At 37.6% G+C, this 25,758-nt stretch overlaps 1 protein-coding gene across 13 annotated transcripts in view; it reads left to right on the top strand.

Moving 5' to 3' along the window:
* The first annotated feature begins 1,975 nt into the window (after nucleotides 1–1,975).
* Nucleotides 1,976–25,758, top strand: part of ARVCF (ARVCF delta catenin family member) — a 267,046-nt gene continuing 243,263 nt past the window's right edge. For 6 of the 13 annotated variants that reach the window (XM_040576695.1, XM_040576694.1, XM_040576698.1 and 3 more), the window contains exons 1-2: nucleotides 2,069–2,217; nucleotides 22,061–22,129. Coding sequence is in view for 1 of the 13 variants with exons in the window: in XM_040576712.1 (XP_040432646.1) it covers nucleotides 2,215–2,217 (3 nt within the window). In the remaining 12 variants the exon portion in view is untranslated. Of the gene's footprint in view, nucleotides 2,218–22,060; nucleotides 22,130–25,758 lie in introns of all 13 variants that reach the window. The other 7 variants (XM_040576706.1, XM_040576701.1, XM_040576705.1 and 4 more) reach the window with 5 other exon arrangements.

Raw genomic sequence — 25,758 nt, 5'->3', positions numbered from 1 at the left:
AGGTCGCGGATCGGCCTGGCGGGGTCTCGATCCCGCCACGTGGCACTGGGCTTGTTGCTGCCTGAGGGGGGGACGGTGTGGGGGGGGTTCCAGGCGGCCCGGCACCGGGCACTAAGGGCCCGTCACCTTCAGCACAGTACAAAGATTTGTGCATACTAGATTTGGTAGCCATTCAGATCCTTCTTTCTATTTCTCACGTTTAGTTTTCGTCCTAAATAAAACAGCCCAGGTAACATTGTCCCTTGTAGACCCTGTCTTAGGGCAAGCGAGTATAGTTCCTGTTTGTCAAACTAGAATAGTCTGATCCCAAGGAGGTGGCGATTCTGCATCCATTCTAAGTACTTTTAGTGAAGATAGTGGTACTAGCTGTCAGCACGCAACCTCTAGAAAGCATTACAAAAACAAAACAAACAAACAAAAAAAGATGCTTAGTGGAAAGCTCGTACAAATGTCCTAAATCTGAAGAACTAAAAGAGAAATAGTTCTGACATTTGTTTCAAAACTTTGTGCCATCTTGTAAGTGCTGGAATATATGTGTTAAGTGGAACCCACAAAGCATACCTTAAATGGGTTAAATATCTTTTAATTTAGAGCTCTCAAAAATTATTTGCTTAAGTGGGGACATCAATGACCCAGACAGAACATTCTACATGTGTAGGTGGTAATGTAAGATCTTTATGGGTAAAATCTGTAAAATTTGTGGCTTAGTAGCTGAAATGATAGCTCACATTACTGATTTTGCTACAGAATCATGTGATGTACCTGATTTAACTCATCCCAACCCAATAAAATACATTTTAATATCAAAAAATGTGAACAAAATAAATCTGGAAACAAAGCACGCAAGGATAGAGATAGCTTGGCAAGTACTTTAGAAAATAATGCAGCTGTTACCACATATAAAAGCTTCAGCAGGACTGCTCAGGGTAATACTGTGGTAAATGGGACTAATGCAATCCTTTAAAGTCTAAAATATGGGGTATCTCGGAGAGACAGGGGAGCGATGCTGCCTTTGCCCACAGCACAGATGAGGGCAATACTGGAAGGCAGCCCCATTTCTGGCATCCAGTTCGGGCAGAGGGGAAAGACGCTAGAAATAATTAAACGAGGAACATAAAGTAAGGACGGGGGAGGTGGCAGGACGTGAACCGGGGCCTTTAGGGGCGCAAGCCGTTGGGTTTATCCCACATAAGGCCGGGTGCAGTCAGTCACCGCGCAGCAGCGGCGAGGCACCGCAGGCGAGGAGCGGGTTCCCTGCCACACGCCCGGCCCCGCTCGGACGGACAGCCCCGCCGACCAATGGGCTTCGGAGCGGCCAGCCAGAGGGGCGGGTCTGGGCGGGAACGCACCAATGAGGTTGTGGTTGCTGGGCGCGATCGCGAAAGCGCCGTCCAATCGGAAAATTGGCGGCGCAGGAGGAACCCGCTGCTGCGTGAGGCGGCCGCAGGCGGGCACCGCTGAGGGGAGCGAGCGACCTCGCTGCCGCCCTCCGCTGGCCGCCGTGTGGTGGTGGTGGCGGCGGCGGCGCGGGGGGGCACGGATCCCATTCCCTCCCTTCCCCCAAGTGTGAATGTTGAAGAACGACCGTGCCCGGCTTTAAAAAAAATTAAAAAAAAAATTGAGGAGACAGCACCGGTGCGGCCTGAGGGGAGGGCGCGGCCCGCTCCTGCCGGGCCTCCCCTGAGGCAGGGCCCGCGGCCTCGCCCCGGGGCTCCCCCTGGGGGGGGGGGCGGCGGCGGGGACCCCCCCCGGCTGCTGCAACAACGGTGCCAAAAGCAGAGCATAAGGGAGCGCGGGGAAAGGGTTCCCGAGTCCTCTCCCTCCCCGATATAGACGGTCCTGGGCACCCTTTGTAACGGGGAACGTGGCGGCGGGAGGGGAAAAGCCGCCCGGCGCTGCGCCGGGGGGTGAGGAGGCGGCGGGGGCTGGCGCAGCCCCGCAGCTCCCCGCCGAGGATGCGCGGGGCCGGGAGCCCGCGGGGCTTGGGGGGGGCGGGAGCGGCGGGCGGGGAGCTCCGGGAGACGGCAGCCGGTAGAGGAGGAGGGTGAGGGGCTTGCGTTGATGTGCTGCCCAGCGGTTGCCGAGTGTTTTATTGAAGAGTTCTTTTTTTTTTTTTTTTTTTTTTTTGGTACACCCGCCTCCCCGTGATACCGCGAAGCCGGCAGAGGCAAGGAAAATAGGTTGAAGACAGAGGAATAGGAGAAGACGGAGGAGATGGTGAGCAGAGCGGTGGGATTGGGGAAATGGGTGAGGTTGCCAGGCTATTTTCTGTGAGAGGTTCTCGTAGGGTGTAGTACGTTTGGGATGATTGTACATCACGGTTGCAGACCAGTCTTCTTTGTTTGCTAAAGATTGCTCTTTAGGGTTTAACAGCCTTCATCAGTTTATGGTGAGATACACAAAGAGGAGTTGATGTATACGAAAAGCTAAAAAATTACATATGCTAACCACACACACAAGCAACTCCTAAACAAACCAACATTGTGTTAATCCTGCAATATGATGGCCAGTTCTTGTCATGGAGGGAAGTCATTGCTCAGGTTATTTGTGGCATGCATAGGGGATGAGTCTCTTTGTAGCAAAGACCAAACAGAACTAACCTATTTCTTCACAAATATAAAATCTGTTATAAAGTTAAGAGCAAAAGTTAGATATTTTTTTCTTATTTTCATTTTCCCTGCAGTACTGCTGTGAATGATTAAAATCTATTGCTTTCAAAACTTGAACAACTCTCTAAAATGTTCAGTTCAAGCATGCATGTAGCAAAGACTATCTCTTTTTTTTTTTTTTAAATGTAGGCACTTGTTTGTGTATGTGGAAGGAGGAATTCTTACAACGTATACTTGGCTTTTTACTGTGTACCATTGTGCTTTAGGCAGGTCACAATACAAAATGTGGTTCTTAGCATGTAAAAAAAAAAAAAAACTGATCTGATATTTAAGTCAAGTGAAGACTTGCTTTGATTCTAATAATATTTTAAACACTGGATACAAGTTTGTGGGGAAACAATACTGTTTTGTATTAATGAGAATGATTTATGGTAAAAATCACGATCTTAAGTGACAGAATATTGACACTGGCTGATAGTATCTTCCTTTGGATGAAGTGCTGCAGTCTGTATTAGGTACATTGTCCCTTTAAGCATCCAGAAATTTAAACATATTTTGTTTACAAAATTGCAGAGGACTGCATGGTGCAGTAGTAAGACCTGAAATTTTAGCGTCTTTAGAAATGTTGCAAGGCACTGCAATAGAGAAAACTGCAGCTTCACGTTAAATCTGCTTTGGAAAAAAATGTTTTGTTGTATTAATCACTGTGTATATGCTGTATTACTTTAAAGTAACTGAAAGGGCTGGATAGTTCAGAGTTCCTATAGGAAAAAAAATAAGTTGTGAGCTATGCTATCCTCTTCATCATGCAAACTATTTGGATGGATCGCTGTTAAATTTATTTCAAGCAACATCTCTAAATGCCTGTCTGAAATATTTAAATTATATGCTCCATTAGGTAAATGGGTTTATCTTTCCATTGCTTGGCTAAAGGAATGTATTAGGAGGGCAAGGTTTAGAAGAACAATACAGTTTGTCTGCATAGTTTCACTGCATAGTTTATCCTCATCTATTGTTCAAAGATGCTTAAAATGTATTTTATTTGACATTGGTGATCTTTACAAAGTTGACTTTGATTTTATTTTCTATGCCATAGTTGCTGCCGATGTGAATAACTGAAATACAATTAATAAAACCATAGATTTGACCTGATATTTAGCTAGAATTGATGAAAAATTGCTCCCTTCTTTGATTTTCATCTGTTCATTGAAAATCCCTGCAGTGGATTTTAGCCTCAGCAATTCTTCAATATTGGAAGAACTGATAGGAGTTGTAAATAGAGACAAATTCCCATTGTATTGAGTTAGGATGCTGCACTAGAAATGGCAAAAATCCTGCCTTTTTTGTAGATTTTCTTTAAACTGCAGTTTAGAGAAGATGCCTTGTCTTGATGACCATCTGCATGCATATTACAGGTTTATAAAACTAAGCTTCTGTATTTGGTTTTATGTAATGCAACACGTTATATCTGCAGCATTTTTGTGGATTTTGGCTAATGTCAGAATGAATACGCTGTGAGGAAAACCTGCTAGAATTCTTGTGCTACCAGGTTTATAATTTGTTGTTCTTAATATTTTATTATGTGAGTACAAATCATTGACACGCGTTGTAAACACATGCTGAAGCAGCTAAGTGTGAGATTACGTTTAGCTTCTCTCTTCACATTTTGACTAAACTGTAGTGGTATCTTGTCCAGTGTGAGTGCATTCTGTTCCTAATAGCTATCAAAGTAATCATCAAAGCTGAAAGGTTAGGTCAAAATTTTCACTTTCTTGCCAGTCTTTGCAGAAGAAAGAGGAAAAAGGCCAACTCCAGTTTATACCAGGATGGACAGGGAAATAATTGATCAGATGTGCTGGATTCAGTAAGGTCATTTAGACTTCATATGAGTCACATGGAACTGCATTTAAAAAAAATTAAAATCCCCGAGTTTTTAGAAAAAGTGTTCTTTCTATAATGCAAAATACTTAAGATGTACACGTAACTTCGCAAACATATTTTCTTTAGGAAAGGGTGTAAAGCCATGATACTGCTAAAACATTAAAATAAGAACTGGGAGATTACTTAAAGTATACTCTTAAATTCCAGATTGCATGTGGTCTACGTGTGTGCTGAAGCAAGAAAGTTAGCTACATATCTCAATACCTGAAAAGAGCGAAAATTTTTGTTCCCTGTTAGTGCTTTTTGCTCCTACCCTTGCATTTTATATGCAATCCAAAATAAGCCGTAAAGCTATTTTTGGCTCTCTATGCTGAGTTTCTAGGGGTCTAGATCTTCTGCATTAGCTTAGGTCACATTCATTTTAAGTAGAATGCAAGACAAATAAGTTGCCTAATTCTAGTGAATCTAATTCATCTTACACCTCTTTTTCTACAGTGTTGGAAGAACAGGCTGCTCAGTTAAGTAAGAGCCAATCTTTTGAAAGGCTGGAAGTCAGGCTTGTAGCAGTCACGTATTCAAGAAGTAGCATTTTTGGTGTATACACATGGCTAATCATTTAATAATAAATGGACAGCATCTATTATTCATCATTAACTTATATGTAGTACGTAAGAAAAAAGTCATTTTAGAGTCCTGATTAGACTCATTGACTGCCATTGTGTTTCGGAATACTTTCACATTTTGACCCATCAAAATGCGTGCCTCTCTGGAACATTAGTAAATCTTGGGAACAAAAAGCATATAAGAAACTCACTAGGAATATATGTATGTATGGTATTTTAAAATATTTTAATCTCTTTTAGAGAACACTTCGATTTAGCTGATGAAGCTCATATCTAGTCACTGCTCATCCCTTCAAAGAACGTGATTGAATACATCTTCTTACAATAGGTGTCATTAATGGGAGCATACCTCTATTGAAACAAATGTCCTCTTTCTGAAAATAGTGAATTTTAACTAAGCAAGGGACCATTGTTCCCCTGGTCTTATTTATTTTAATTTATTTTATCCAATTCTGTAAAAATTGATACTGTTTTTATACCTTCTTATTTTGCTGTAGAATTGTAGTTTTGTCATCCAATCTACATAAAATTGATGAAAAAGTCACTGATGGCAAATAAAAGCCATCTAAAGTTGGCTTTAAGAGGCTCACCACAATGAAGTCAAAGTGATTTGCTTAATCGTATCTTTCAAAATTGAGCCTTCTGAGGAGTTAACCTGGGAAACCAAAGTCAATGGGTATTTTTGTAGATACTTCAATCTGTGTTTTCTCAAGTGCAGATTTTTTGTACAATCTAGAAAATGCTTACTAGGAATAGTACACTGGGGAATGAACCTGTGAGCCTGAACATGTGCAGTTCTCCACCTCCCTGAACACCTCTTTGAAGGATCTCTTGGTCTGATTCTGCAAGTCTTAATCCTCTGTAATCAGCTGATATTAATTACAATGAGCAAAGTTGAGTAATTGAGTATATTTAGAAAGACTAAAGTTGTTTTATTTAGATCACAGATTCCAGTCCAAGTAGCCCAAGAAAGTAATTTTCTTCCAACATTTGTTTAATGGCTGTTGAGAGAGGTTTGTTGTCATCTAGATGCTGATAGATGAGTCCTCACATTCATTGCAGTCTTGGAGATCTCAAAACTGTGTTGATGTGTGAAAGAAATGATTTCCAACATAAGAAATGGTTCTGCCATTTTAAAGGCAAAGCAAAGCACATTTGAGAAACCTGAAGAGATTGTATTCCCTTTTCCAAATTGATGTGATGAAAAGTAAATCTCTCATCTTAAAAATTTAGCACTCTTTAAGACTAGTTCACTTCCAAAAATAAATAAAACTGCATTTAGGATGTAACGTAATAGTATAGAAAAAATGGAACAATGAACTAGAGCTATTACTACAATGACATGAAAGCTGTGGAGAAATCAGTATTGGAAGGGATTGGAAATAATTACATGATATTGGGTTAGGGAAATGTTTTTCAAAAGGCAAATATTGTTCTGCCTGTACAGAAGATCCTTACTACTTAGTGATAGTACTGTTTTGCAAGATTTCACAGAAATCAGTAATCATGAACAGTAATGGCAGAAATTTTGTCATCAGTGATGACAGTCTTTGGTTATAGCAGACTGGTTTGAGTGTTGGTGTCTGTAACAAGAAACTAACTCTGGTCACACTACTGGTGGCAGTATTACAAGATACTAAGATCCGCCAGGAAGACATGGGGTGGATTGTGTTACTGTGCTTCACTTCCAGTTTATATTGCCCTGGGAAGGCCTTTCTGTGTTTCTGAATATGTGCAGTATGCTATATCTCTACAGGTAGGATGGCGTTTTTGGACAGTTTGCAGTCTTTGTTCTGTAAGGTCTTTGACTGCAGTGTCAAAATCTTCTGTGCATGCTTCAGTTGATGTTGTTTCTAGTTAAGGTTTTCCTGCATCTCAGTGGGCTTGGATTTTGTTTCAGAAGCTGCAACAGGATTTCCATGAGCTACAGTGTGGATGTATGCCAGTGCACCGCTAATCTATTAGTTTATGATTCGTAGGTCAGGGAGAAGTTGAGATTTTGCTATCTAAGCAGTATCGTCTCTTTGCTGCTTCGGTGCTTACATGACATCTCAAGTTTGCTGAAGATTAAAAGGACGCTGTCAAGGTATCTTTCACAATTTTATTTTTATTATTTATTTTGTTTGCCTTCTTATTGCTATCATAAGCTATTGGAAGCTTGAAGTCTAGTGCCTTGCCAACGGGCTTTTGTCCTCCAGAACAATTACTGTTTAGCTACTTACGGGTTATTTAAGAGTTGTGAAGCATTTAGTGACTTCTCAAATACATTACTGAAGAGTTACAGCTTAAACATTGCAAGTGAGATGGGAAAAAGTAAGTAAATCAGTTTAGGGACAGTCCTGCCAGTGTGTACTTATGGTAAACCCAAAGTAATTTTTTCCTTATTTTTTTTCAGGATTTAGTAATTTGGTTGTATAGAATTAGGCATCAGTGCTTCTTTTGCACAGGCACTCTTGAGAATGGACTTCTCAGGGGATTGACATTAAGACTCCCATTCTCAGTTGGATGTATTTTGAGTTATCTAATGAAGCAATCCTTCTAAGGATTCATACAGGTACAGTTGACATTGACTTACTTTGAGGTGCAGAGCAGTAGCCTAATTTTAAGTACTGTCCAGAAAAATCAGGATCTGGGCTTTGTATCATATCTGCCTCTTTTTTTTTATGATAGCAGAAATTAAAAACAAACAAACAAAAAGTTTAGAAAAGAAATGTTCACTTGTTTTGTTTGGTACAGAGAAATGCTACCTTAACTTGTCGCTGTAACCAAGTCTTAATTGATCTGCATTTGTTGAAATGCAAAGTTAGTGAAACTAGAACTACCTTTTGGGGGTTGGATCTGATGATCTCTTGAGGTCCCTTCCAACCCCTACAATTCTGTGATTGCTGGAAATTTAATTGCCTGTTTTTCATCTGCTCTGGTGGTGTAATTTCTACCCGTGAGTTGGAAGCATAAGCAGTATAGTTCCTCCATGGGACCTCCTTGTTAAAGTAAACATTGCATATTTAATTTGTGTAGTGACAAAATGCTAAGTAACTCCCTTTCAGGTCAGCGATAGAAAAGACCATGTAAACTTTCACTGGATTATTACTATGGCTAAGAGACTGTATTGCAATGCTCTCTACTCAACAATGTCCACGTCAGCTGGATTGACTGCTTGAGAGAGCTGAATGAATGTAGTGATATTGGGTAAACCTATTTTTGCAGATTTTAAATTAAAAATTCATAATCGTTTGACAGTATGTGGAGTAGCAAAGGTTACGGAGATTCCCCAGAGCACAGTGGATTGCAGAATGACTTCAAATATGGTTCATAAAGTGTGGACTGTCTTTGGGGAAGAGAGTCTGAGATGTGCCACTTCTGTCTGCAAATGAAAACTGAATAGAGACAGACAGACTTCTCTAGAAGTTGATTCATTCTAAGAGTCTGAATCAAGTGTTATAACTGGCACCTTGAAGGAAACTTTCTCTCCCTTTCTTCTGAGTAGCAAATATGGATTGTATATGAAGATTAGCATCCTAACTTAAACATGCATGTCTGGTGCTGAAAGTGAGGCGTCATGAATATTTTTCTTGGCATGTATACATCAAAACTTCAAAACTTTTAACAACTATTACATGGTGGGTAGGTGGGTATTCTAATCACTCATTGATTCATTGAGTGTTTTTTTTTTTTCTTTTTAGACAATCATTCATACACCTTACCTATGAGGTTAATTATATGATATTGAAGGGAAAAAATTAGTTTGTCCATTTTGTGCAGTTGTCAGAACTTTGCAAGAATTCTGTTGGTTCGTTGAGTTTCTTGTGATGTGTTCTAACATCACTCGTAGCAATTCAGTAGGATCAGTAAGCTTGCCACTGCTAGAGTTTCTGTTTCTATATTGCTTTTTTTCTGGCAAAGAGAGGGCAGCCTTCGACAAGAATGTGTACGGAGAAAAAGGTGGGCATAATCATGACTTAGTGTACATACTGGGTTTGTTAAGGAGAATCCCTTAAGTATCAAGAAGAGAAATACCAGAAATATATAGTGTCTCTTTTAGACACTGTTTCTTTAAAATAGTGCTTTTTCAAGGAAATGCAAATTTTATTTAATGTTGCCATGCTTCTCTACGATGTGTACAGAACAATTTGTTGGTATAGAGGTTGGTAGTGATACTCTGGTCTTTGAGATACAATCCTCCTAACATCTTGTTGATCCTTTGCAATGGGTTAAAATAGCATAGAGATCAGATTGCTGGAAGTAGGAAATCTTTTGCCTCGTGTCTGGATCTGTTTCTCCATTTCAGTAAACCAGTCAATGACAGCGAGCGCTCTTGTTTTGCTATTTGTCATCTCTGAAGTATTTAAAAGAAAAATCCTTATATATGCTAACATCACAATTGTAAGAAGCACTTTATAACAACATCTATATTTAACTTTTCACTGCTTTGCAAGTCTTTGGCTTACAGTTACTATTCTGCTATTGTATGTTGCTGTCAAGTTTTGATTTAGAAACGAACTCTTAAAAACAAAACAAAACTAGGCAGAATAATTTACCATTCCTGGTACGGCTCTTAGTCTGATGCAAGAAAGTTTCATTCATGTTGATCAGTAAAATGACAATAACTCTGCATAAAACTTAAATTCAGTTTCACGTGTCAGTAAGTGTACCCAATAATGGTGCCAAGGTATTAAAAGAGAAGTTTTATTATATGTAGTAGCTCTAAATTTAAGATTTTGCCAGTATGTTTAAGGAACAATCTCTTCTTCCACCTGAATAAATATCACATTTGACTTTATTTTGTCAGTTTAATGTCAACTGAAGTGTCAAACACGAATCCTAACTTAAACTGGCAGTGTTCTGCTTCTTTGCACCACGGGCTGGGTCAAGCCATGTTGGTGTAACTTCTCATACTTTTAGTCTGGTACTTCTTTAATTCAGTGTGACAACACAACTAGTGAGTTATTGACAGCAGCTGAAGTGAGACCATTATGACTGTGATCGATAACACACCTGCATAGAATAACAACTACTACCAGGGACATATTTTGTATTGATTCAGGAATTTATGCTGTCTTCACTACCCCCAGCCTGCTACTTCCATAATTTATGTAATAAAATCTCTACTTCAGAGAAGCTGTTACTAAGTTAAATACCAAGAAATGATGACATATCAAGATGTAAATTGCATATTGAAGATTTTACTACAAGCAGAAATAGCACTTGCTAAATTCCTGTGGGCTCTGATTCAGGACCGAGGCACTTCCCTACTGCAGGCTGAAAGATAATGGAAGTAAAAAAACCACGTTTCCTCTCCTGGGGCAGTATGTAGAGGTGTAGGTAAGGCATTGTTTTTAATGTGATGTGGCAGTGGAAACTTATTGAATTGTTTAATCCGTAAGTTTGAAGTCTTGGTACAAATTCTTTATCAGTAACAGTAACCTTCACTCCAGTTCCCTCCTTAAACTGGAATGTAATTTTCTCTTAATAATGATACATATTTCTGTCTCTTGCTAACTGCGAAACATATTTTAAAAGATTGATGCTATCTTCTGATTTTCTTTTCTAAGGCTAAAATCAGTGAAATTAAACAGACGGTAGGAATTTGGATATAATTTGAGTAGGAATTTGGGAATCACAATATTCCTTGAAAGTAATACCTAGATTCCTGGACATACATGTTCATTTTGTTGATCGGATGATTAGCCATGAGTCCAAAGGAAAATTACTGTGTATTTGTATTGAATAAAATCTCTGATAGGTTTTACGCATGATGAGAAAACTTTAACTATGTATTGCTAATAATCTTGGCGTGTGAAGTCTATATAAGGCGTTAAATTCAACTGCTCATGCAGATTGCTATGCACTCTAAATCTTCGTTTGAATGTCAGACAGAAAAACTCAAATTTGCAAGTATTGCACACACTAGCTGTCTAGATGCACAGCCTTCTATTCTGATGGTGTTACCATCTTCATATCCAAATATATCTACAGTTTGTCAACAGGAGTAATCTTAGTGTAATTTAGAGAAATATGAATGTCTTCAAGTTTTCTGTTCTTCAGATTATTAAATAAAATCCTAATTCTTGGCTAACTTCTAGATCTTTTTTATTACCAGTCTTCAGTTTCACAGTATTATACCAAAACTGTAGGCTGTAGAATCAATTACAGTGTAAAAGAGCTGGTCTGTGCTTTAAATGTTCAAGACTCTGTACTAAGGAGCTCAGCACAGGATTAGTTAAGTGAAACATGTCCATACTATGCTTGAGCTAAATCTAACCAAATTAAAGATACTACATTCTTTTTATGTAATAGTATATTGTATACTTTGTTTTGTTGCTTGGTGCTGAAAGAAGGATCCCAAAGTAAGAAAAAATTGAAATCCAGACAGAATGGTTCCCCAGATGATTTCTCTAGGGTAGTATTCATGCGTTAACCCGCTAGTTCTTGAGAACATGTTTTCTGCCTATATTTTGTCCTATACAAAAATGGGGCTATTTTCTTGGAAGAATATTTGCCACATTAAATTTTTTTTGCCATTTTTTCATGCTGGCATGTTCATGTAGGTGATAAATGGAATCTTCAGCTTTTACAAGCTACTTACTGTGTTGATGGTGAGGTTTCTGAATTCCATCCCATGTTCATCTACCTGTCCAAGGGAATAGCTGCCTCCTTTGATTCATGACACCACAACACGTTTTTCACTGTTTTGGAGCAGAGAAACTGTATGATAACTGAATTTCAGAAATTTTATTTTTTATGGGACTAAAGAACTGATGTTTAACCGAACTTTGTTATATTCATTAGCTGTCTGGGAAGATCTAACGTTACTTGTCTAACATGCATCCCAATGACAAAATTGTGATGTGTTGCTAGCAGTGGTTTTTGAAATTTAGAGTTAACAAACATTAAATATTGTTAAATGTATAAAAGTTCATCTCTTCTCAGTGCTAGGCAAGTAATTGCATTTAGATGCTCAAGAAATAATGGAGGATTTTGTTTTCCAAGGGATGTTTGAACATTTACTCTCTTCCGAATGCAAAGTTTTAAATTTCTGAACAGTTACCATTGTACTCTTCCTGAGACTTACTGAGGAGACAGTGAGGAATTTCTCGAACTGTTGGACCTTCAGCTGACAAGGTGCAGAGATCTGATGAGGTTTGCAGCCTGTCTTGTTTAGATTTCATTTGAAGGAAGGTCTGTAGTGAATGAATTCTGAGTAGAAGGACTATATGAGAACCTTTCTGTGATTTATAGGTAAGATGATACCTTGGCCAAGGAGTTTTCAGTGGTCCCTTTGGAATTTAGGCCCAAATTCTTAAAGGGATTTAGCACCCAGACCCTGTTAAATTCCATTATATTCCTTTACAATACTGTCACTGAAACTAGGGAATTAGGTATTAGAATCCTTCCAAAGGTATAAATTTCCTTGTTTCTTTTAGGCTTATGGGGATGTTTCAGATTTTATTTTCAAATAAAGATGGGTTGATTTGGTAAGATGTATTGATAGGTATGTTTAAAGAATTGGGTTATTAGAGTTATGTGAAAAATACGCTTACAAATCAGTTTGAGAAAAATGTCAGATTCCTCAGACTACCAGATTATGAAGAGCTTTTAGCATAAAACTTGGTTTTTACTTTGCTTATTCTAGAGGATTTTCTATGTCCAAATGTATTTGTATACTTTTGTGATATCTCATTAGCTACTGAAATTCATAAGATTTGGAAGAATTCAGGCCGTAAAGTGAACACGAGAATCCTATGGCCTTTTTCAGCATGTTTGTTTAAAAATGCACTCAATTTTGAAAACATTTAAAACATTCCCAAATCTGACTAAAGAAATTCAGAGGTAGTTAAAACCGAAGAGTTTCAAAAAGTTTCCATTTATACAATTGTAAACTGTGGAGTTAAGACCAATCTCAGTTTAGATTGTATAATTTGGAGAATATTGAACATGCACACTTGCCTCAGGCTGTGTAGCGGGCTATATTGCCCACAATTAAACAGATGAATGCGCTAGTAAGGATAGACATCCTTCCAAACAGTTCTATCTATATTTAGCAAATTCTTCTCATTTCCCTCTCTGTAGGAGGGTAGCAATGTTGGTAACCTTAATGTTGGCTGATAGAACTGTGAATGTTTTTAAGCCCTGTCCTACGGGATGTTTTACTTTCCCATATTATTTTGACCTTGTATTCTCTCCTTTTCTTTTGGATTAAATCTTTTTATGTCTTAAGTGAGAGACTTGCTTCACATTCTCTGTCTGAATATATAAAAAAAAAAAAAAAGTAAAAGCCATCTCTTTGTGCCACAGAGGAGTAGGAAGAACTTGAAAGTTTCTCAAGATAAATGTTCTGAAATGTATGAAGGATATAACCAAGGCAGGAGGGCAGTGCAAAGAAATATTTTTCTGGAAACCAAAGCTATAGATTCTGTAACTTCTTATCTCATTTTCTGCATTGATATTTGAAGGACTTAACTCTGTGTTTTCATCAGGAAGTAAGTTGTTTAACGCTAATTTACACAGATTGAACTTCAGTTGTTGAACTCACCACATCATTTATTAACGTCAAAATAAGATGCAAAAGCTTCTTGTTGCACTGGATCTTATAGAGATATGGCACAGAGCAGAAAAGCTTTGGAACTAAAGTGTCAGAAAACAAGTTAGAAGTTAAATCATACAGTAAAGACATAATAGATCGTCTGGTCCATCCTCTGCAAGATTTGTCCATATGGCATACAAAGTCTGCTTCAAACTGGAATGTTTTATAGCAATCAAAGGTCTCCTTCAGTCACGTTTTCCCTTCTGCTGATATTAGAGTAAGTTATTTCACTTGTCTCTTTGCTGTTTTCGTTTCCAAGGACCCTAATTCTCAATATTTAAGTGCAATAATGGCTGAGACTACAGATACAGATCCTGGGACATCAGATCACGATGAACTGCATAATACTTGCTTTGGTAATGTAGCCCTTACCATGGTATATGCCATGGTTCTTGAGTCAGCGGCACCTCTGAACCTCATGGCTCTGAGACAGTAGGCTGAGTTTAGCACTTCCTTCCCTTTCTTACGCTCAGGGAAATTAGTATCTCCTTTTCTTTCAAGTATGAATTTGTATAGATGCTATAACTTCCCTCTGCATTTCTTCAGCCAAGTGCCTGGCTTTAGTGTTTTAGGAGAATAAAGTAATACATAGCAGCTACATCTAAAAGAATCATCTCTAAACTGCAAGTATGTTACAGCATTCATTTGTCATGGTGGAAGCCTGAGCTGTAGAGTTAAGCAAATGATTTTGCTGAAGTTTAGCTTGTGGGCTTCCCTCTGAGCCTGGACAATCCTGCTGCTCTTCTGCCTTTTCAGCACCTTCCATGTAATATCTGCTTCACATTACTCATCATTCTGATGGTTAAAAATTTATCCATACCTCTATTTAATTATTTTATTTAGCTAGTTCTTATTGATTTGGTTTTGTGCTTCAGTGACTCCTCTCCCTGAGAATTGCACGTTTAATGTATTTAGTGAGAATGATTCTGTCTCCTTTCAGCCATTGTTGTGCTGGACTAAATAGTCCGAACTCTTACTCTGTGCTCATAAAACGGGCAGTCCGTTTTCAGGTAGTTCCAGTAGTTCATATATATGCCTAGTCAGTCTTTCTCTATTATGGATCTTCAGAGTACCATGCTGAAATCCAGTTGTAGTTCTTCTGTTGTCATATACCCTGGTATTAATAACTTCCTCCTCCTACAGAATACAGTTCACTGTTACATATTATTATTACGTTGTCCTTTTTCACATACAGCTCTCCCAGTTCTTAGGTAGTTGACTAATTTTTTTTTTCCTTTTGCTGAAGAAATCCAAACTAGGTCTACAGACTTTAAAAGTCTGTAAGTTTACTAAAAATGTGTGCGTATTTCAAGGGAAATCTTCTTTTGCTTCTCTGATGTAATCTAATATGCTGTGTTTCATTGCTTTTTCTGTCAGACATAATGAAGGGGCTTCTATAAAGAACCAGGCACAAGAGATAAAGCAATACTTTAGATAGGGAACATCCCAACGGATACTCAAATAGAATAACTAAGCTTTATCCAAGACAAAGTATACTGCTCAGTGTTGTGTGACATTTCTATTTTACTAGAAACCTCTCTCATATTGACCTCAGTAACACTCACCATTTCAGGGCTATAAAAAAGAGGGAGGGATTTATGTATTAGGGAATGCTAGCATACTAGGCAGGAAATGGAAACAGTGAAAGTGATTTCTCCATCAGGAGAGGGGCATTAGTTGGACTGAGAGAACGAGAACAATTGTCAATAGGCAATTAATGCATAAATAAAACTATGTATTGGCTTTTTATTGGTTCTGGCTTTTGTGCTACAGGCTTTCTACCTGTAGAATAATGAGTAATTACCACTGCATTTTGAAAGTGCTGTTTTACTTTATTAAACAAATTGGCTACTGATCCCCGTGGTGAAAGAGCTTACAGGTGCCAAATGCAGTTGTGTCTGTTGCAATAGCGTAGTTGGGAAAAAGAAGCTATAGGCTAGAAACTTAGTGTGTATGTGATTGTACTGCATGGTTCCACTGATGATGCAGCAAGCTGGGCCTTTGAGAGAAAGCTAGCTTTTTAGTCATTCAGAGGCCTAAAAAAAAAAAGATATCTGTAGTTTGTCGTGGTACCACAAAAGAGGGGAAAGACTAATGAGAATTGCAGAATAAATACAACATATTTCCGGTGAAAAGAGGTTGAAGTCTAGGGGAAAGCTGCTGGTTGCACAGAGGAGAGATTTTTTTAGTTTTTGTTTTTTTCTTTCTTTGGAAGCAGTAAACCAACATTTTATATTGGTGTTGTATGAGCAACAAAACATTAACACAGGTATCTGTTAAAGAACTGAGCTATTGTTTCAGAAGTAGACAAAGTTTGAGCTGTAATCTGTAGGAAAAGTCGTGCTCTTCCAAGGGTTTCTGACTTTGGTTAAATTTATGAGTACGAGTGATATAGAGATGTCAGCAGCTTTACTGTCTGTATAGTACCTCTGTTAAGAAAATAAATATTTCACATACAGTCTGATTTAAATCAGAGCTTTCTGCTATCTGCAGATTTATTAAATATATCTGCATGTATGTGTGAGACTGCTATACAGAGAACATATTTTTATTTACCATTTTGAGATTGATGTGAATGGAATCAATATCCATTGCTTTGATTTTCATTACTGAGGGCATCTGAAATGTTGACCAACCTTATCTTACTTGTGTCAAATGGATCACAAAGCCCTTATATACACACCAGTTGACCTACTAGGACATCTTTCAAAGAACTGTAAGGCGTAGACTGTCACTTTTTTTTTCTGGCTCAAAGAAATGCAATCTAATTAGGAGGATCCTACAATACAGATACAAATTGTAGGTGCACACAGTGTGTGGGGAACTCAGAATGAAAGTGTCTGTTTTTTAGTTTGTTTTAAAGACCCTGAAGTAGGATTCCTTATTTTAAAGTACAAGATTGATTATTTAGTGACTCTAGGAGCTGCACAGATATAAAATATTTACAGCAATAGGTGAAGTTGGAGAATTCTAATGGGGAAGAGGAATCTCTCAAGGCATTTTCTTCTAATGAATATAAAATAAGAAAGGGATTATGTACAAATGTAACAATTACAGAATTTTAGTATTTGTGTTTAACTATCAGATACTTATTTCTCTCATCTTCACTCAGGTATAATTTGACTAAATGCACCTAAATTACAGTGTTTTAAGAGGAGGAGACTCATGATGAACAGAATTGACTCTTCTTTGGGAAACGTTTGACATTTCACTGCCTGTTAGCGTTGTCCTTCTTACAGCAAATGTCATTTGAGACTTTTCTAATAAAAAGAAAAAAAAACATACTACCCAACTTGTGCATTCTTCTCATTTCACATGAAATCAAATGACTGATTTGTGATAGAAATTTCAAGATCTTTAAGGTGATACAGTTTTCTCCCAGTTCCACCTCAGAATGATTACTTGCTTGTATTTTTGGAGGCAAGGCATGTAAATTGTAGATTCTTCATTATAAATTAAGTATTTAAAATATCTTTGACATTATGAAATGGAAAGAAACATACCAGACATGTACAATCAGGTGATAAAATCCAACTGGTTCAAAGCAGGTGTAATATCCAGGAGAAGAGAAAAAATGTTTTCCTGTTTTGTGTGTCCTTGTCTGACTAGGGAATTTAGAGCAGTCATTGGAAGATGAAGGAATCCAGCTCTCTCTGCATTATTGGACCCAGAGGCCATACTGTGTCATTACTAATGCATGCAGGCATGTTCAATAAAATTCATGGTTATACATCCCATTGTCATTTTCAGAGCTCATTGATTTAAGTAGCTCCCACCAATACAGAATACTGCAACAGGCAGCAAAGCCTAATATGCTGGTAGGTACCAAGTGGAGAGTCTTATTTCAATCTAAAAGTGAGAAGAAAAAGAAATTACTTTAAGGATCAATCAAACATTGGAGCAAGTTGCTCAGAGCAGTTGTGGAGATTACATCCTTGGAGATTTTCAAAACCTGACTGGAAAAGATTGTGAGTAACTTGCTTAGATTGACTCAGCTTTTAGGAGGGGGATTGTACTAGATGATCTCCAGAGATCCCTTCCAAACTCAACCATTCTGTGATTCTGTCAAAATAAGGTATTTAATAATTGAATATCCTTCAAATTATTTATCCTCTACAAGAGGAAACAAAGTTGCAAGGATCCTGTTGCTGCAAGAGGCAGGAAGACCAGGAAGCAGTTTCAGGGGTGCAAGACAATCTCCGTTTACATTTCTCACTGGCGGGTGTAACCCATCACTTAGTCTCTGAGCATGGGCAAGAGGTGTGAAGGCAGAGCTGGATGAACAGAGCTGTGTGGTGAAGCTGGGGTATGGCTGCAGTTCTGAGGGTACCGTTAGCAATCTGCATTTACAAAACTCCAGTTATGATCCAAAGCAGCTGTCTCCCGTAGTTTAAAAATGTAGGAAAGTTCTCTCCCAGGTAAGAAGTGGCAACATCTCTTCAAGTGCAGAGGCTGAGTCTGGCAGACCAGACTAAATATAATTAATTAAGAAAAAAATAAATAAAAATTAACCAATATGGTTGTATCCACTGAAAATAAACCTTAACCTCAAACTTTTAGTGAGATAAAGTATGTTAAAAGGTTTATTTAAATGTAGAGGCTTCTACTGTCACTTTCTACAGGTAAATTCAAAGGGTATTGAATATAGTCTTGTAATGAGCTTTGGCTTTACAAGGAGATGCATGTTTCTTCCATAATTTTCTTTGTTTCTATTTGGTATTTTCTACTTTGTGAGTAATATTTGCAATTTCTTTTCTACAATACCATGTTAGTAACAGCAGCAGGAAGCCATAGTTAGCTCAGCTGGAACATTTTGGTCTCTAGAGCTCTTGTTATTGCATTCTGAGTAAGAAATAACTGCCTGCTTATCTCTGCGGTATTTTGATTCCATTCTTCGTCTCATCCCCTCTTCTTGTTCAGCATTACTTTATTGGTTAGACTCAGGACAGATGCTAGGAATAGTAAATTCAAGTTGATTGTAACAGATATTGTCTGACATTGGCATGTCTGTAACTAGGAAGATGAAAACAATGGGAAGTAAATATTTTGGACAAGCTGAAAGAATTTGCTAAAATAATTCATAATCGTCTTGTCTGTTAGACTGTGTAAACAAAACAAATTATTTCCTTTCATTTATGCACATTTTTGAAGAGCCTTGGAATTGCTGTGATGGTATATTGAACAGTGAGCGCTGAGCAGAAATACTGCTTCTTGTTGACGTTTTTAGTGTTACCATCTCTCAACTTCTGGCAGTGTGATCCTCCTGTAGAGAATGCGGGACTGTGGCACACTCCTGGGACTTAAGGGCTCTGCTTGGATTTCACCTCTAAAACTGGTCTGCATTAAAGCACCTTGAGGACGTGCTTGTAAATATTAAAATAAAGGTGCTTAGCTTCTGTTTAAGATCTGTACCTGTGGGACTAGGTTACGTAACGAGCATGTTTTACTCATCTCATGGGGACAAAGCCTGAGCCGTTAAATCTATGGCAGCAAAATGAAACAATTTTGGAACCAAGTCATCATTTTCAGCATAAATAGAAGGTCATGCCCTTGTCAGCCAGCATTGGTTCAGCATAAGGTTCCAGTCAGAATTGTCTGCATGATGCCTAGAGCTGTTCTTTAAGAGACCTTCACCCTTTGTTTGGAATTGCTGATATGGTGGGTCTTTTAAATATTTATAAGAGGCTTTCTGAGATATTCCGTACTGCAGTCAGAGTGTACACTCATTGGTTCTTGGTAACTGATCTGGCAAAAAGAAGTTTCAATAAGCTCTTGATAGGCCACCAAATCAAGTGCTCTTTTTCCATGATTTTTTTCCCCCTCCTTAGTGGGGTATGTTAAGCCATGGTACTTATTTGGCAAGTTCAGAACACAATTCCACACTTACTGCTTTTGTAGTTTCAATGCTGGCTTGATTCCTGATAAGTTGAGACGTTTGGGATCTGGAGTTCGGCAGACTAAACATTTTTAATAAGGGTATAAGTGAAGGCTGGAAGGCGTGTTCCCTTGCATTGCATTCACTTGCTTGACTTGCCTAGTGTTTTGCTCAGCTGCATTGCACAGAGGTGTTCAAAATCACATTACATCCACACCCCTCGCCATTTCAAGAGTATATGATTCCAAAAGGTTAGGAGTTTGTTTTAACAGCAGGTGACTGTCCTTGTGAAGAACTGCACTAGTCTGTTCTTTTTACAGTGTACACGTCATACACTTGAATTTCTCTTCCCATGAGTTGAATGCTCAATAGTGGTTACTTTTTAATCAGGTGAAAATTGCCAGTATGTGGAACATACTTTTTGAGCTATGTTACTCATAGAAGAGAAGAAGTAGTAGATACATAGAGAGATGCGTTATATATAATTATAACTTCTTCCTGAAATCTTAGGTGCTACAGGCATTTGTAGGTAGCAGAGCACCCAGATTTGTAACTCAAGTGACATCTGGATTTTTATGGCAAAAACATGTATTAAAATGGCTTGCCATTCAGCTTTTGTTTTTCTTCATCAGTGAGATTCTTAATAGTGATTTTTTTTTTTTAAAGGCCATAATTTTTCACTTTTTAACAGTAGGAGCTTTTAAATGCGTTGTACAGGACTGTCATACTTAATAATTTTAGAAGGGCCAGTTTAGGATTTGTTGCAATGTTTTAAAATTTAACCAAGTAAATCTTGGCTTTTTTGCTTGTTTGTTTTAAACTGTGATGTTACCCCACTAATAGCTGTTTAATATTGTTTCGGTTTTTTTCTTTTTTTTTTTTTTAAGGCAAAAGAAAATGCATATATAGGGCAAAAATAGCAAAATTTTGCTTGTGCCATCCAGATTGAATGGGTCAGCAGGTGAACTTTGAATTGCTAATGAAAGTGAAACTTTGGGGGAAAATTCTTGCCTGAGGTTGGATTTGTACTGGTTCTAGACATTTCTTCCAACTCTGCCATCTCTCTCAGTGATGCTTCTGGAACAACACGACCCCTTTAATGAAATTTTATTTTGTGACAAACTGAATTTCTGTGTACGTGCTCTACTTGGTAGTATGTTTCATGTTTGTGATGGGGTTTCTCCTTTGTTCTGCAGTACTTAAAAGCATTTTACTGATCAGAGTTGAGGATAAATAAAGCATCCTGTTGACTAATTAGATAAATTTTCATCAAGTGTTGTCCTAAAGGCACTGTAATTATTGTATTAAGAGAAAGTGTTGCCTCGAAACTTGTAAATTGTGAAATGATATATAAAATTTACTTTGGAAGGTGAAGGAACACATGGAAACTACCTGGGCTTTGTAAGGCAGCCAAATGCTGACTGCTTTTCCTGAATGAGGGGAGAAGTCTTTCTTCATAACCACAGTCTGTAGATAGCTTGGTTGGTGCTTTCTAGGTCTCTTAAAAGAATGAATAAGCTTCTGTGTTCAATTGAGTGCTCCTACCTCATGTATGGGCCTGAGCGTTAGTTGTTTGTTGCTGTTGTTAGTGGGTTCAGCTTTAGGCCTTGGATGTGACCAGTCTTCACTGAGGACTGGGGGAAGAAAAGGAGTATTTGTGATATTGATCTCCAGTCACTGCTGTTAAGGGATGCTCTTTATGTCAATATGACAGTCCTACAAATCCTGTCTTAGCCAACAGTAGAAAGACTTGGTGGTGCTTTGGCACTGTAGTGACAGTTATTCTTGGACATATATATGTGTATATATTGCATGTATATGTAGGTATGCAAGAGTATACACATACTTTTACACACACACACACACACACATATTTTTCTATTTGCATCTTGCCCAATATGGAATTCTATGGTACTGCCATGCGCGCATTTTTTATTTTTTTTAATTAATGTCTTTTTTTACAAAACAATTTCATTTTTATGCATTACGTGAATTATTTTGTGGCTAATACATGACTCATCTAATATTTTACAAACAAACGGATTCTGGCTATTAAGACTCATTGTTTTGGTTTTCAGTTTACCTGTAATAGAAGTGTTAGGTTATTGAAATAAAGCATATCATCCAGAATAATTTTGTTTAAGCAAAGAGGTAGGGTGTACCATGTTAACTATTTTGCTTCTTGTTATCATAGTTTTGAATGATGTTGTGAGCCAGAGATTTCAGCAGAAACTTGTCCACATAGTAGAGCATTTGAACCAGATAAGAAATTTCTGCTGTGAATTTAGCCTTCAAGAAGCTGCACCTTTTGAGGCTTATCAAAGTCTTGCCTTAGATGTTTTGAACTAGGGATAGCAGTGCAGGTTTGGCAAGTGTTTGGGTTACAGAGCTGCTTAGAGAGATATCCCCTTGTGCAGGTCAGCAAGCTAATAGCCACTTAGTTACAGAACTTCTGTTCAGAATTTGATCTGTCTCTTGTGTTTTTCAGGGATATCCATAACTTTGAGTTCTGCTTTATGAAAGAGGGAAGGGGCCTAACGACTCTACTGAAAGGGTGGTAAGAGTCAAAATTTCATTACGTACACTTTTTATTTTAATATCTACGCTTACTTATGGCTAAAAAATCTAGAAGACAAAATGGCTACTAAACTAGTCCTCCTTGCTCTTCACTGTTCCAGATAGTCTCACAATTGTCATTCTTCAGCCAACAATAAAGTGATGAAAGACTCATTCATTTTTTAGTAATAGTCTTCAGTGGCCTTTTTCAAACACTAGGGCTTTTGAACTGAGCATGGCTAAGATATGCAAGAGTTTGAATTAGTCTGCTTGGAATAGCAAACTACCATACAAAAACAATTGTCTGTATAATAAAAATGCAGAACAGTTAACTGTATGTAAAGTAACTGTAATAAAGCCTCCAAAATGTTATAAATGGACCTTTTCAAAATATTTTCTTCTACTGCTGTCTCACTTTTTAGACAAGGGATGAACTGGCTTCCAACCTTTTAACTGCTTCTTCTCAGCCACTCTAAGCTTTGTGTCCAGTTGTACCATCAGACTTCATCTGAGGTTGTTCTCTGGACTATCTACATAGTAAGGCTGCTGCTAGTTATTTTTACTTGGAATATAAAGGCTTTTGGCTTCTGGAGTCAAAGAATCTACAGCTTATTAGAGCTCTGAAGGAGTATGATTCACCTTGGAATTTGTGGCACGTGAATTTAACACAGGTACAAATTCAATGGCTATCTACTTATGCAATGGGATGTATGGCTTTCTGCAGCACTTGACCCTTCTGCTGCCCTGCTTGTTTTAAGTGAAGGGCCATTGACAGAACAGTACAGTCAAAGATCAAGTAATTTATTAATTTATATGACTTCTGATGATTTGGGAAGCCGCTCCTGAGGTAACTAAACAGTAAGTTTTCTTACACAAGGAAAAACCAGCGGGGTAAAGGAACATAATGAGAAGAAATAAGTCTTCAAATTTACTAAAAGCACAAGGCAGATGTACTTGCTAAGTGAATAAAATTGATTGAATAATTCAAATTTTTGAAGCCTTAATTATGTAACCTGATATATTGTAATATTCTCTTTCTATCTTTGTTTTAGGGGAAGTAGAATTTTGGTTGAAAGATGGGAATAGAGTTAGCACAGTACAAGAGACACTGAAAGTTGCTGGTTCCTAGTTTTCCAAACGGTGAAAAGGTAGGAGACTTCCTAGGAAAGGTAGGAGACTTCTTAGGAGGTTTTCTACTATAACAGTCATTCTGAGGTGAAATTTGAAGTATTTCAAAAAAGGAAAATAACTGCAGGGATGAAAGGGAATAACGTAATAGGAACTGTAACTATAGAGCTTTTCTCCTACCAAACAGTCTTGCTGTTTGTTCAAAATTAGAAAAAAGTAGCAGGCTCTATCCATTGACAATCAAATTAGATGATTTGTGTGGATTTATGAGCAACCCATTATTATGTTGTAGCATATTTGTGAACTACGGAATACCTACCTTTGAAAATGTTCCTGTTCTTTCTACACTGAAGAAACAGTAATAATTGTGCTAGCATTAGCAAATATACTTTTTATAGAGTTCGTGACTAAGACTGATTTGCTTGTGTCAGAAGTGAGGTGTGCTCTGTACTCATTTTAAAGAATATGTCACCCTTAATCAGAAGTGCCATATGTTTTCAGAATGATGGTGCTTTCAATTTATTGCTCATAAGCCCTGGAGAATGCTGGTTAGTTCCTTTACAAGTGCGACTCACAGGCTCAGACTGCTCACTTATATTTTAGGCTTATTTTGAGTAGTTATTAGTTCATGGCTCATAATGATAAAATAGAATTGCATTTTTCTCAAACCATGGACATCTTGGTGGAAAATCTAAAAAGTTGGAGCCATTTAGAACTGCTCTTACTCCCACTGAGGTCAGCAATAGAATGTCTGTGGCTTTCAGTGGGAGTAATGTTATACCATCTAAATGTGAAGACTTTTCCCCTTTTCTCTAAAATGGATTATAACAGTCTGTTATAGTAGAGTTACATGAAATCTAAGTAACTATTATACTGTTTGTTTATTAAAGGAGTGTTATTAGTAGAAAAAAAAAGTCTGAAAAAGGAATGACATGTAAAACATTAATAATAACTGCATTTTCAGAAATGAATACTATAAAGATATTTCCAGTACTGCAGTTGTGTGATTGAAATGGACAGTTTTGATTGTAATGTGCCAAATGGAATTGACTTCCAGATTGCCAGATTTCAGACTTTCTAGGCCATCCAGAACATGTGCTTTTTATCTATTATAAACATTTGGGCCCTTATGATCCAGTTTGTTTGTTGTTGTTTTTTCTCTAACTCACTGCTTGCAGATTGATGTCTGCTTATTTTGTGTTTATTATAATCTTTCCTGGGATAACCACAAAGTATGAATTAATCTTGTTTAATTGATGGATTGCTCTAGATTAATCAAACTCCTGTTTAATGTGCTTGATATTTCTTTCTTAGCTAACAAGTTATTTTTTTGAAAATTGTATGTAGTTTGTTATAAAATTAGTTCAAAGTTTTAAAAAAAAGTTTTAAAAAAAGTTTATAAAATGGTCTTGGGTGTGTCAGATTGTTTGCCACATAAGGGAAATGCAAGATAACAACCCCAAGATAGCATTTTGACTTATCAACATTGCAGTATAAACAAGTATTCACTAAGTAATTTTAGAAAGGAATTTCCTCTTCATGTAGTATATATTATACGTAGACGTTAATTAGTGATTTCCATATGTGGCTCTTGGAAATTGTTTTTATCTGGTTTATCTGACACCACGTTTATTTATCTTGAATTCAAACTTTTACCATAGTCTCTGCGTGACATGACTTATGAACCAAGTCTGATTTACTCTGGGTTGTATGCTTGAGAATTTAACTCTTAAGTGATTATCTTGCTAATGACCATACAAGCCTTCTAGATTTGTGGATGAGTCCTAATTTTGCCTTCATTATTATCCATGATTCTAGTGCTTTTGGTGTTGTTGAATGGATTTAAGAAGGACAGTTCAATTCTTACCTACAACATACACAGATTTAATTTCATGTACTTGCAATGGTCTAATTTGGAATCGTTTTATAGTTCCTAATTAAAAATGGTTACTTGTTTGAAAACGTGAGAAATTTGCCTTCATGCTGCTTATGACCTGGCACAGTTTAATGATGATCCTGGGGTCCAGACAGCTTTAGAGCTGAAGTCCTGTTAGCCTGCATGAGGCCTGGATTTCGAGCTGATGTATCTACGTACAGAGGCTGCTTGGGTATTCAAATATGCCTTCTGTAAACTGTAGGTGTGGTGCAGCACTTAATGCTGGGAGCTGCCATGGCTGGGACCCAGTGAGACAGAGAGGATGGGGGGGATTTTTATTTTTATATTTTTATTTTTATTTTTATTTTTATTTTTTTTTAGTATAGGTAGTTGATTTCTTGAAGTGGTATGTCTGTGCTGCTTATTAGCAAATGTCTTGTAAAAGTACTTGTCTTTGTGAAATAGAGTTTCATTGAATTGTCTGGGTAAGGTTAGCCTTAAGAGTGGACTTCCGTGTGCCAAGGTCTGTATGATACTTCATAATGTGCCCTCTTACTTTCTACTTTGTGGTTCAGAGAGCTTGCATCATCTAAAATGCATTTGTATTCAAAATTTGTATGCTTTTT

The sequence above is a fragment of the Cygnus olor genome, chromosome 17 (genome assembly GCF_009769625.2).
Source record: "Cygnus olor isolate bCygOlo1 chromosome 17, bCygOlo1.pri.v2, whole genome shotgun sequence".
Lineage (NCBI taxonomy): Eukaryota > Metazoa > Chordata > Aves > Anseriformes > Anatidae > Cygnus > Cygnus olor.
This window is presented reverse-complemented; position numbering and strand designations above follow the sequence as displayed.